General features: G+C 29.8%; 1 protein-coding gene across 8 annotated transcripts in view; it reads right to left on the bottom strand.

Moving 5' to 3' along the window:
* Positions 1–3,620: 3,620 nt before the first annotated feature.
* LOC133830320 (serine/threonine-protein kinase ATM) overlaps positions 3,621–13,406 on the bottom strand; it is an 86,993-nt gene continuing 77,207 nt past the window's right edge. For 6 of the 8 annotated variants that reach the window (XM_062260280.1, XM_062260283.1, XM_062260282.1 and 3 more), the window contains 23 exons: positions 13,197–13,348; positions 12,894–13,095; positions 12,763–12,810; positions 11,924–12,007; positions 11,453–11,536; positions 10,935–11,015; positions 10,669–10,758; positions 10,511–10,573; positions 10,262–10,402; positions 10,088–10,144; positions 9,868–9,927; positions 9,409–9,503; positions 9,215–9,323; positions 8,770–8,859; positions 8,423–8,502; positions 8,269–8,347; positions 7,615–7,661; positions 7,437–7,536; positions 6,583–6,714; positions 5,228–5,362; positions 5,052–5,117; positions 4,194–4,337; positions 3,621–3,907 (listed from right to left, as the gene is read on the bottom strand). In XM_062260280.1, coding sequence (XP_062116264.1) covers positions 3,830–3,907; positions 4,194–4,337; positions 5,052–5,117; positions 5,228–5,362; positions 6,583–6,714; positions 7,437–7,536; positions 7,615–7,661; positions 8,269–8,347; positions 8,423–8,502; positions 8,770–8,859; positions 9,215–9,323; positions 9,409–9,503; positions 9,868–9,927; positions 10,088–10,144; positions 10,262–10,402; positions 10,511–10,573; positions 10,669–10,758; positions 10,935–11,015; positions 11,453–11,536; positions 11,924–12,007; positions 12,763–12,810; positions 12,894–13,095; positions 13,197–13,348 — 2,217 coding nt within the window. In that variant the 3' untranslated portion in view covers positions 3,621–3,829. Of the gene's footprint in view, positions 3,908–4,193; positions 4,338–5,051; positions 5,118–5,227; positions 5,363–6,582; positions 6,715–7,436; positions 7,537–7,614; positions 7,662–8,268; positions 8,348–8,422; positions 8,503–8,769; positions 8,860–9,214; positions 9,324–9,408; positions 9,504–9,867; positions 9,928–10,087; positions 10,145–10,261; positions 10,403–10,510; positions 10,574–10,668; positions 10,759–10,934; positions 11,016–11,452; positions 11,537–11,923; positions 12,008–12,762; positions 12,811–12,893; positions 13,096–13,196; positions 13,349–13,406 lie in introns of those variants that run through there. The other 2 variants (XM_062260281.1, XR_009891991.1) reach the window with 2 other exon arrangements.

The raw sequence follows: 13,406 nt of genomic DNA, 5'->3' as shown, positions 1-13,406 counted from the left end.
AAATAATTAAACAATATTAAAGTATAAAAATAAAATCAAAATTAAAACTTAAATATATACGTAATAAAATAAAACACAAAATAAAATCTTATTAAACTAAAACTTTTTTTTTTCATGTTCTTCATCACTTGTCAAACCCAGATTTCATTAACACAAATTATTCACATTTTCCCCTAAACTTTTTGTTCTTCTCTAATAAACCCAACAAAAGCAAACTCATCACAACCAAAATCAACTCAAATTTATCAAAAAAAAATTATTCAAAATAACATCACAATTCAGCACAAACAAATCTGACCAGATTTTCAACAAAATACACATTAAATTCATATTGAACAAATTCAAAACTCAGAAAAAATGAAAAATCAAATATGCTTAACATTTACTACAATGAAGAACACTCTTTCTCTCATCTCTCTCTTTGCTCCATATATTTTCTTTCTCTGTATATCTCTTCTCTCTCTGAACTAAAAACCACAATTGTTGTCCAAACTCACGGCAGCGACCCACTCACAGCAACCCAGCGATCATGCCTTAGCTCACGACAACCCAGCGACCCAACTTGATTCACGGCAACCCAACGACCCGACCCAAACTCACGACAACCCAGCCTGTTCGAAGCCTAGTCCCACGGTGAGCACCTTCACCTTCAACCCACTCACAACAACCTAGCGAACCAGCCTGAGTCACGGAAACCCAGCGATCAACCCCAAAGTCATGGAGACCCAACCTGTTCGAAGCCTAGTCCCACAGGGAGCACATCCACCTTCTCTCTGCTCTGTCGTGGGTGTGTCGTTTCGATGCTCTTCTCCGTCGCCTCCCACCACTGAGATTTCACTATCTCCGTGAGAGAAGAGCAAGTCCCCAAATCTTTCCTTCTCTTTGCTTCGTCACGTATATGAACCCATGACCTTGCCTCCTCCAACAATGAAGCCCCACGAACTAACCTCCTTCAAGAATAAAGCTTCCTCGTCTAGGGCCGGTTGGGTATAGAGATCGAAGCTTGGGAAGAAAACGTCTAGGGTCGGCTGGGTATGGAGACCGAAGCTTGGGAAGGAAAGAGAGAGGGAGGAGAGAGAATGAGAAAGTAACATTATAGTTCTTTAATATTTTAAAATTTTCATTATTCATTTTTTTTATAATTTTATATTATTTTTTTATTTATTAAATTAACTCATTTATAAAACTAGGGGCATTTTAATCCAATTCAAAAAAAAGTTTGACCAAAATCAGGTTCAGAATATTAATTTGTTCCATTTTGTGAAACACAAGACCCAAATTGTCATTTAACAAAATAGAAGTTCCAATCGGTAACTTTAGCAAAACACAGGGTCTAAAATAGTATTTACCTTTTTAATTATTTAATTAATTCAATAATTAATAAAAGTAAAGGTATTTTGGTCATATTGTAAAATTATTTGACCAAAATCAAGCTCATGGTACCCTTTTATTCTATTTTGCAAAACGTAGGATTCAAATTGCCATTTAACAAAACACAAGGCCTGATCGGTAACTTTTGCAAAACAGAGGGTCTAAAATAGTATTTACTCAATATAAAATGATTTTAAATATAAAAAATAATTAAAATCAACCGATAATTAAAAATAATTAGAATATGTTAATATATTAAAAAAAATATTTATCACCTATTCTTATAAATATAATATATTATATTATGAAAGTTGATGTAGAAATAAATGAGTTTATATAGGATAAAAAGTATATTAATATATATATATCATTTATTTTTATTTTTATTTTTTTAAATAATTTCTTAAAGTTGTTTTTTAAGTGTTTTTTTCTTTTCATATAGTTTGTTTTATTTTTTTCATTTCATGTTTTTCTTATTAAAAGTTTTTTAGCTATTATTTTTATTTTTTAATTAAAACTATTTTTTAACTTTAGAATTAATTTAGGTTATTTTTATATAATTATAATTATTTTTATTATTTAAAATTAATTTATATTAAAATTTTAATTTGTGCAACGGTTTAGCAAATTTTATGTAATTTTGCCGCAAATAAAAGAATTTGGATATTTAAGTACATTGTTTTAGTAAATTTTAAATATTTTTGCCGCAAATAAATAAATTTGTGTATTTAAGTACAATGCTTTAGCAAACCTTGGATATTGTTTTATCAAAAAGTACAGTTCGAGTATTTAAATGTAACATAATATAAATATTAAGTATTTTTGCTATAAATATCTCGGTATAAAACTTAATGAGTAAAAAAATTAATTATTTTTTAAAGGACATTGTAATGGAATATCACTTTTAATACTATACTTTTGAACCAAACATACAAAAAAGAATGAAAAAGGAATCCATGTTTTTTATGCACGTGAAGTTTATCATCTTTGGTCTTATTTCTATCACCGAAGGGAAATTTCCCTACAAAAAAAAATAATAATAAATTAAACACAACTGTTGATGGTGTAGATTAAAATCTAACTATTAATCATGTCAAACATTAGCTTAATCATCCTTACAATCTTGCCAAAACCATGTGTTTTTTTTTATTTAGCTATGTGTCACTTCTGTTATTAGTTTTAAAATCATTATTTTGTAAATAAATTCACTTATTTATTCAAAGAGTAATGCTAAACATATTCATTCTTCTTGATTAATATACTCGTACATAAAAATATTATAATCGTACTACAATTAATTTAAGTAGTTTAAAGTGCATGTTAGATTATTATGTGCATTTTAAAAATGTAATATGAGTTGCCTAATATTATTTTAGTTGAAATCACATTTTTGTAATGGTTAGTTATTGTATTTTGTAGTTGTTAATTTTCACAATTAGTTCACCATTTTAATTTTGTAAATAATTTCACTAACAGTATATATTATTTTTTTTAATTTTTAAGTACATACATATTTATATGTAGAAGCAATATGCAATGTATGTTTATTTAATTTTAAAATTAAAAACATTGTCTATAATTTTAATAAAAAATGATTCACGGTTTATTTTTTTTTAATATATATATATAATAGAATGAATTATAATTATATATTATATATAAATATTTATATCAATAATTCCCACGTATATAATATCTAAACACGACGTTGACATATATATCAAATACAATAATATTTAAAATGAAATTAAGAATAGAAAAAATCAATGTAAATAGTAGTATATCTACATCAACTATTTTTAATTTCTAATACATCTCGCAATATCCTTTGGTAAATTTGATAAAGAAAAATAGTTTTAATCACTTGACAAAAAACAAACTATTACAATAAAAAAACTGATATATATACTTTTATTATTTAAAAAAAAATGATTTAATTATTTAAAATATTTTACAAATATCATATTTTAATTAATTAATTTTTATTTTAAGTTTATGATTGTTCTCATTTTTTGAATTTGACAGTAAGAACAAAAAATTATATATTATATATTTATATAGTATTAAGTTTACTTAATTTTTGTAAGTTATAAAATATATAATTTATTATTTTTAAATAATTGTCATGGTAAAATATCTAAAAAAATATATCATTTTAATTTGTTTAATTAATTATTTATTTAAATTTATAATCTAATATTAAATATAAAAATATTTCCATTAAAATTAACGAAAATAAATAAATAATCTTTAAAACTAAAAATTTCCTTTATCTGCTTACTTTTTATATAGAAGATAGATTTCTCCTCAAAAAAAATTCTAAGAGCCCATTATTTAGGAAGGAAAAAAAATACAATTTCTCACAAATTTATGGGAAAAAAAACTTAAAGCCGCCTGTACAATACAAAATTATCGCTGCTAAGCTAAGAAGATGAACGAAGTGCCAGATATGACAAATTTACAGCCAGGAACCCCATCCAGGAAACATTTGACACAAACGGTCAGAATCAATAGCATCTTGTATTAATTGTTGAACCTGAAAATGAAAATTCCAATATGCCAAATGTCAGATTCCCAATCCGAAAAGAATAACAAGAGTAAAACTGACAAGTTGTTTGAGTTGGGGGAAAATCATGTGGAGTATGCGATTGTGCAAGTCATGCAGATATCGTAGACTCTTTGAATTGACTAGGAGAAGAGTACTTTAACACATGGGTTTGGAACCAGACATTTTCTTTCAGTTATGTAATTATGTTTATTAGGTTTACGGGTACAAATGTACAATTATAAGATCTTAGGCTAAACTGGGGAAGGAAAGTTACCTGCCCATGTACACTTCGCATTTCACCTTCTTCATATCCATCTAATTTCTGTTTGACTCGCATCAGCGCGCGTGCCGCATCCTTGTTCCCTTCGTAATCATCCTGAGAACCTTCCAAGCTCGCCTCTAGATCATCATCAGATTCCTAATCGAGGATGACAAGAAAACAAGCACATAAGGTGAGTTCGAATAATTAATGAATGACTACCAATTTCCCACGCCATTGCACCTACCAAATCACCAAGTTATTGATTATGCTGTTCCTCATAGTTAAATTTAGTATTGTTAACTCAATTGTTTTCCGATGACTTCTTTTGCACAATTCATTTGTGAATTATCAATCCTCCTCAACCCTTTATTTTCTACATAGACGAACAACTGGTGGTGTAATGAGGAATATAGAAATATGTTAGGGATATTACTCTAATTAGAAGATGACATAATTACAATATTAACCATTGTTATATTGATTGTAAGAGTCATTCCTATAAATAAGTGGAGGTTCATGTACAGATTAGTTTTTTTGTCATAATACAAAGTTTGGTTTTTTCTCCAATTTCTAGTTTCTCTCTGTTTTGCCTCTTCTCCTTTCTCTCCTTTGTTTTCATTTACATCAACTAGCATGCTAAATTTAGATTTAGATTGCATATGCACACGGCACAGAGCCATCTTGCTGGCATATGGGGCTGAACCCCACTTTTTTTTTATTATTTCTTTTTTTTTTCCTTAAAAAAAGAAAAGGTCCTCAAAATTGAGAAAAATAACATTGAAAGCTCTCCTAAATAACAAACAAGCAGCCCCTCTTTATAAATTCTGCATAAGACAATATGAAGAGGAACATTTGGTTAAGAAACTATACCTTCTGACGCTGTAAAGCCTTCAAAGGAGATAAAGCCCACTTATATAGAGGATCATGTATAAAAACCTGCAGAAAATTCCCATCAGATATCAAATTAACAAAAAGAAAAAAAAAAGAATAACAATTTTTTTTAAAATAATTATTAATTTCTAATGCAACTGCAGTTGGTAACATACTTCAACAATGGTCAGCAGTGCTTCTTTATTCGTCCTCATAACAGAGAGTGTTTCCTCGCAACATCTTCTGAAAACTCCTTCCACTCCACTAACACCCATGCCATCAATGATATCTCTTGTCAGCCTGAAAGGAACCTGGAAAAACAAGATAGCCAAGTGAGCCATGTTTTCTCCAAGTTAAAATTATTTTTAAAAAAGGGGTTTTTTTCAGCTGTGATCTCCATTCTTTTATCAAATATTATACTAAGGTCCTGGTATTTTTTTTTGGTGTTTAAATTTTTAACCGTAAATCTGTATCACCTAGGTCTCAGAACCTTTCCTGTTATTTTTTTTATTTTACTTCTTAGCACCTCCAGAGATAATGAAAGATGACTAACAAACAAAGGGAAGATAACAAGTTATTTAACACTTCTGAATTTTGAGGACTCGAATACCTTTGATCACGTGAGAAAAAAACAGATTTTAATAAAAAAAAAAGGAAATTTGCGGCAAAAATCAGTAAGTAATCTAAAAAGTTGTACTTAAATCACTAAATAGTTTTTTTTACAGTAAATTTTAGTAAATAATCTAAAATGTTGCACTTAAGTCACTAAATAGTTTTTTTGACTGCAAAAGTCAATAACTAATCTGGCATGTTGTACTTCAGTCACAAAATAGTTTTTTTGGTTGCAAAAACTCCATTTTACACTAATTTTGTCTCAATTTTAATTAATCTATAAAAACTTTAAAAATATTTTTTTAATTTTGAAAAATTATTTAAAACTTAGTTTAATTAAAGAATTAATTCTAACATGAAAGAATTATTTAATTTTAATTAAACTAAGTTTCAGATAAATTTTTAATATTAAAAATATATATTTTTTTAGATTTTTATTAATTAATTAAAATTGAGACAAAACTAGTGTAAAATATGACTTTTGTAATAAAAACTATTTAGTGACTCAAGTGCAACATTTCAGAATACTTGCTGACTTTTGCTGTCAAGAATGTACTTGATTTAATTGCAACATTTTAAACTACTTACCGATTCTTACAACAACAAAAAAACTACTTAGTAATTTATATGCAACTTTTTAAACTACTTACCAATTTTCGCCGTAAATTTCTGAAACAAAAAAATGATGAAGATGTGTTATAGAGACATGGATGATAAGCTAATTTTTTTTTTACAAATGACCAAATACTCATTAATTAGAAAAATAGAGTACACTGGCCATAATAAAAAATGATAATTGCAATTATGTTAAAAACCTTAAGTAGAAATCGCAATCGCAATCGCAATTATGTTAATTGAACGAAAAAAACCTAGAGAAAATTATTGATAAAGCAAATAAAACCAAATCATAAGTACAAACCCGCTCTGGAGTCTTCAGCATCAAGCCTTGTTCAAATGCAACACCAAGATCTATGTGAACAACTTCTGCCGTGGCTTGATCAATTAGGATATTCATAGAATGTCGATCTCCAAGGCCAACAATATACCCAACCTGTAAATGAGGTAAATTGTATGTTACTAAATTTATTACTAAGTACTAACTACTATACATATAATTGCTAATTAGTTATTCGTTTAGAAGTACGAAGTATACTAAACTCATTGCCAATTTCTTTATATACACACTATTACTAATTACAATATGTTTATATTAGTTAGTTAAACAAATTACTATGTATATATATTTATATATATACTATTATTATTAAACTAAATTATAAATTACTAAGTAAGATTTGTTTATTTAGAATAATTTTAAATTACTATGTATATTTATATTAAAACATTTATATTTACTACCATTTAGTTTTACTGTCTAGTCTAATTTTGTATTATTATGTATGATTGTGTTGATTTTTTTTTTTAGTTTCAACAAGATAGAATTACCTAAGATTCCCTAAACCCATACCTTATTAACTTAAAAAAATAAAGTAATAGTGTAAAGTAGTGGAATAATATATACCCTATCCATACATGTTGCCTATTAATGCTTCCATATAGTTACTGCAACATATAAATCTATTTGATTACTTTAGGATACGGCAGCATAATAGAGCATGTTAAGTGCATGGATTGAAAATATTCAGGCTATACAAAAGCTTTCACAATAGAGCATGTTCTGAACAACAATAATCCATGCTTACATCCCAATTTTTTAAGAAAGGCATCAGAAGTTCAAGTGAAAAAAAAAAAGTATAACATGAGAGCACTGACCATTGAACTCGCAGCCACACTTCGTGTGTATGCAATTCTTTTCTCAAACCAGTCAGCTGGTTGTAAAAATCTTTCCAAGAAAAAGTAATGCATGACAGGCCTGCATAGTCCACATTATATTGCATGTTAGAAGTCCTATTTTTTAATACCATTCTCTACCTTAAAGAATAGGATAAACCTGAATTTCTCACAAACTTCCTGAAAAGCCTTGCGCTTGTCTTTTGCCTGTCAAAACATCAAAGAAACGATCATTTTTTATTCCTTTCCGCATGTTAAAACAAATATTTTGAATAAAAGAGTATTATATGGGAAAAATATTAAATATCCAAACTTCTTTATATACAGATACGGAAGATTCGAGACCATTGTTTGCCTCATTTACTACCTTAGTTGTAAGATCTTATGGCATATGTGACTGCATGTGTGTGCATGCACATTTTTCCCCACTATATTTTCACCAGTACTTTTAATGATTCTGCTAAATTTGCAAGTGTCAACAATGGAAAACAATGTTTCACTACGGTCATCTTCTATGAGAGACTACATTACTAAAATAGCACCATAAACTTTATACTAATAGCTTTTTCTCCAGACTAACACTCATATCCATATTGCATGGCCAAAATTGTAATATGGAAGCAAAGCCAAACTAAACGTCGTATCTTATTATGTGTGTAGACAACAGCCAACAAATCTGATAAAACAATGAAGTGAAAATATTGATAGACCAAACATAAATATTAAAAATAAAGGACTTATATGGTGGAAAACAGTGCATACGCACTAAAGACAACTATTGTTACATGTTTATAAAGATTAAAATAAACTTTACATTTGCCATGTGTTCCCGACATTTGAGAAATGACCAGTCACCTACTCCATATCGACCATGGGCACCTCCAGTCCTCATGCTGAAAAATGACCGGATACAACAGTTATATCACTTGAGCATTGTTAAATTAGAGCTATAAGATTGATATTCTTACCTCCCTATAAGGTATTCACCAAGAGGAAGAGTACCATTGACCCATTCAAGAACACCAGCACTTGGAGTAAAAGGAACAACCTATATCATTAAATTAATAATGCAGAATTAACATGTAAAGACAAAATGCATCAACCATGCTTCAAGTCTTCAATGAACCCTTTTGGCCAAACTTTTTGGCTCTCGTACATGTGCCCATTACTAAGATAGTCATGGGCAAAAGGACCTCATGGGGGCTTATGCGTGTTAGTTACACCAAAGCAATGAAATCTTTAATTTCATAATATCATATCTCAACAAAGTTAAAAGGGCATATAACTAGCTCTAATATAATTGAAATGAAAATACCTTGTATGTCCGCACCCCTAATCTTCTTTTCCGTGTGTCCCGATGATTTTGTAAAAAAGTGTTGACTAAACCAAAAAATTGTTCCATTACCTGTAAAACATTAGAAGGATTTTTATCAGTACAAATCACAGTATTTTCTAAACAATATTTGAAATTCCCCATAAGAAAAAATTAGGGATTCTATCACAGGGTAGCAATAGCAATGACTCTAGCAAGTCATTTCATAATAACAGATACTAAGAAACCATTAGTAAACCAGTGACATCAAAAGGGACTTGATGAGTTTAGTAAATGGTCAAAGATTATTCAGCATTTGCTTTGAAGTCAATGTCATATCTAACAAAAGAAATATTAGGCAAGTGAATTCTATAGGTTGGTGAAACTTTATGTGAAGGAATTTTGTAATAGAGACAAACAGAGAGCAAAAAGCATGAATAATTTTTACAGCATCTTGTCTTAGGTCGTCATTTCCAGATTTTGCCAGTTGCTTATACATACGCCCATCAGAACCCATACACTCAACCACCTTTGGAGCATTTATACCATTCATTACCCTGTGCAGTTCATCAGCAGAAAATACCTAGTGAGTATAGTACAAATAGACAGAATGTGAAGTAGTTTCAAATGTCTGAGACATACAAAACTGAATCAGCCAGTCCTCTGAAGAATGGAAAAGAGCCTTCGTGATATTGACAACTGCGGTCAACGGGAAAGGTGGCTGTCACTACAGGCACCTAAAAGCAAAACAATATTCAAATTTATTCTAAATAACATATTTGTAGAGTATGCAAGTTAATCAAAATTTGAAAAACCCCATCAAAATTATCAATGATTTCCACTAATTTTCTTTTAAAAAATTATTGATATGTAATGAAAATTCCAAAGAGAAAGACTTAAAATTTCCATGAGATCGAGAACTGAAGGAAGTCATTTTTAATTTGAATGATTTTTCTTCTTGAAATCATTTCCAAATATGCATGAAGCTGAATACAGTTAATCTGTATCTAATCAGTATAACTGATATGCATTTGCAGCTGTTTTGTGTAACATTCAATAATCAGCCAAATGGAATACTTCCAGGTAAAACTTCTTCCTTACAAGTTCCAATGGTTTGAGATTACGTAGATCTCTAGGTAGCATAATCCTTCTATTTGTATCCTGTTTACAAGTAACAACATATACCAATATCAAGATATAATTGTAGCTTTAGAAATTTGTGCACATTTTTCTTCAACAAGATATTCCATTATGATAAACATAATTCCACAATTGTACGTTTAAATAGATGCAAAAGTCCACTTATTTCTATTTCACCAACCTCTCTTCTTGTTTCAAGTTCGGCTAGTTTGATATAGATCTCCACCATTTGTTTCATCTACATTCATTAATGAATACATGCATATAACTGTGAGAATGTAAACAGCATTTGCTTATGTAGATAAGAAACTATATATAGAATATAAAGTACTTAATGAAATAAAATTTAAGTTACTTGTCTGATAGTAGATCTATGATATGTTGACAGCTCTTCTAGAAGCTTCTCTGCCGCAAGTTTTTTATCCATATCCACCACAAATGAGTTTCTACTGCGTTGCTTGTCCTTAATACGATCACCATTGGCAAGTGCTAGAAGCTAGAGTTAGACACCCCCACCCCATCCCCCCAAGAGAAATAGATAAATAAACCAATCAATGCAAAAAAAATTCGAGCCACTTCAACCAAGCAAAATAAAAATAACTACCTGAAAGATTGTATGGTATGGATGATTAATGGCCATTTTCTTCAAAAGAGAAACCAAAGCAAACTGCAAAAGTCCAAATTTTAAAAATTATAAAACACATAGCACTAACGAACAGTTTAAAGAATAATTAGGGAGGAAAAGAAAAGAAAAACCATAACCTGGAAAGTCTGAGGCCCAGAGCTATCCCTTGAGCTACCCATTCTTGAAGCAATTTGGTATACTAATGGTATAAACTTGTACGACTGAACCTGTCATAAATTTTGAAAAAGCAACTAACTACCATTTGTAATATTTTCAAAGATCTGATAAGCAAATGGAGATCATAACTTGTAGTTAGTTAGCTGTACAGAATATTTACACTAGACTTTTAGTATCTCAATATCTTAAATATAACAAAAAGACGATCCTTTCATTTGTTATGTACCTCATTACTTGTGCTAAGCATGCTATTTATGATATCTTGTCTATCTGATAGAGTGAACCACAGGGAAACCAGTCGAAATATCTGTAAGCACACTTGTTAGTTTCCTGAGGAATAACAATTACAACAATGACAATGTCATGTGTAATCCTTTCAACTAAAAATCATACAATTTCAGCAGTATATAACATAAATGATAATAACAAGCAAAAGGTAAGTGACTGACTTTGAGAGCAAGATATAAAAGACAATAACAAGCAAAAGGTTTCTAACAGACTTTGAGAGCCAGATAATAGCGTGTTACCAAAGTATCCTTGGAAAGAAGTAAGAGGAAATCAAGGATTATAACTGTTATTTCTTTTTTTATAGGATTTGTAGTTAATTATGTTTATTACGTTTTATTCTGTTAATAAGAGTATTAATTGTATAAACCCTATATATATGTACTGGTTGTATACAGAAAAAAACACACAGAATTAATAAAAATTCTTTCTCCTCATCGTATTTTTATAAGTACATACCACTTTTACATCATATTTGTCACAGACGACCAAACAACGTGAATATCCATCCAATGCTAGGCTAAGAAAATTGTCCCTGTCAACCTGAAATAGAAATTTTGATATAGATTTGCTTCTATATAATTTCACAACCTTAAGCATAGTGCAAGAAGATAGAAATAAGAATAGAGGTCAACCTGTAATATTAACTTGGCAAAAATCATAACTATGACTAGCTAGCTAGTCTATGCATGAGTTTAATCTGAAGAGAAAATTCTTTCCTACAAATTACATTCACCAGTTTCTTCTTTGACAAACATGTAAAAATAAAATATGGTTAAATCAAGACAATTTTTTTAACTATTATTATAAAATGACGATATTCTTTCTCCCTTTTTTTTTTATCAGATACTTTTTTTCTGTTAAATATATATATATATATATTGTGTTAGAAGTAAGCCCAAATCATTGATTCACGCAAACTATAACTACCTGCAGTTTTTTTGCCTCTTCCTTGTCCATTGCAAGCTGCTTTTGCAACTCTTGTATTTTCACGGAATAGTCTGTCTTATCCCCCTATAAAACAATTTATTTATATATATATATATAAAAATCCTTTTCTAAGATAAAGCATACTGAGAGAAACTTACATCATTATGGTATCAATAGAAGTCTCATGCTTCAAATTTATCTTGAATAGATTCAATATATAAACGAGAATTCTGATAAAAGCAAGTCAGCTGCTCTAAAATAAAGCTGTAATATAAATAGTTGCAAATTGTTTCTTATAAACATATATCAAAATGGTTTTATTGATAAAAGATGTTACAAGATAAATACTCGCAAATTGTAATCTAGCATGGTAAGTTTTGGATTCGGAATCAAATCTTGGTACTGAACTACTGCTAATGTTGAGTAACTCCTAACGTCCTTGACCAAAACATAGACCTTTAGGGTTTTAATGTTCATGGTGGTAAAACAAGATGGATTCTTTGGAATGTCCCAGTAATGTGATGTGGTGGGACATATGGTTAGAGTGGAGCAGAATAAGTTTTGAAGAAATTGAGGAAAATGGGGACTATTATGGGAAAAATTAGACTTTGGATAAGGTCAGGGAATGGAGCTGTTTGTTGTGATGTTTTCTAGTTTATTGTTCTCCATGGGGTGATTCATTCACACTGTACTTGTATATTTTCTAAATTCTAATTAATACAAAATTATGTTTTTAAAATATAATATATATATATCCAGGCGGTTTTTGATTATTACGTCTCTCATCATCTCATTGCAGGAAATGACCAAACAAGAAATAATGAGTGAATTGAACTTACCTTTGTTGAACTTTTCAGCCGTTTAATAAGCGCTTCCAATTCCCTAGTCTGATATGCCAACATTTAACTTCCGTTAACTACCTGTTAATATAATGTAGCTTAGATACCATTTCCGGAGTAGATCAAGTTACCTTGTGCTTTCTTAAACGGGTTGCTGCATGCCATTCACTAGAAGAAAGTCTTTCCTCATAACTCCTAAAAAGAGCATCTGCATAGTGTGCGAGATGAAAACGAGTTTGGCCCTGTCTTTCTACAGACTTCTTGTTTGTAGTCTTCTCAGTTTCAGCAAGTGATACTGCAGGTTTTAAATACTTCTCTAGAATAGTTCTTGAGCTGAATTTTCATCACCAACAAAGTATTCAAGAAATGAAAACACAAAACAATATGCTGTGGCATTAAAAATGAATCACTAAATACTTCAAAGTTCAAATTACCTGCTAGATCTAGTTTCTGCTAACCACTTCCCTACCAAGCGATACACATCTGAAGATTCTTCATTAGACTGGTAATGTTGAGAGATATATTTTGCAAGGCTGATAGCCATCTCGTGCTGTCCTTGACTGCGCAAAAGCTTTGCTTCTTCAAGCTGAAATTAAACAAACATTGTTTTGAAATAGAGCTAATAAAAAGAAGAAAAAATACAA

This window comes from Humulus lupulus, chromosome 4 (assembly GCF_963169125.1).
Source record: "Humulus lupulus chromosome 4, drHumLupu1.1, whole genome shotgun sequence".
Classification (NCBI taxonomy): domain Eukaryota; kingdom Viridiplantae; phylum Streptophyta; class Magnoliopsida; order Rosales; family Cannabaceae; genus Humulus; species Humulus lupulus.
Note: the sequence above shows the minus strand (reverse complement) of the source record. Positions and strands in the feature narration are given on the sequence as shown.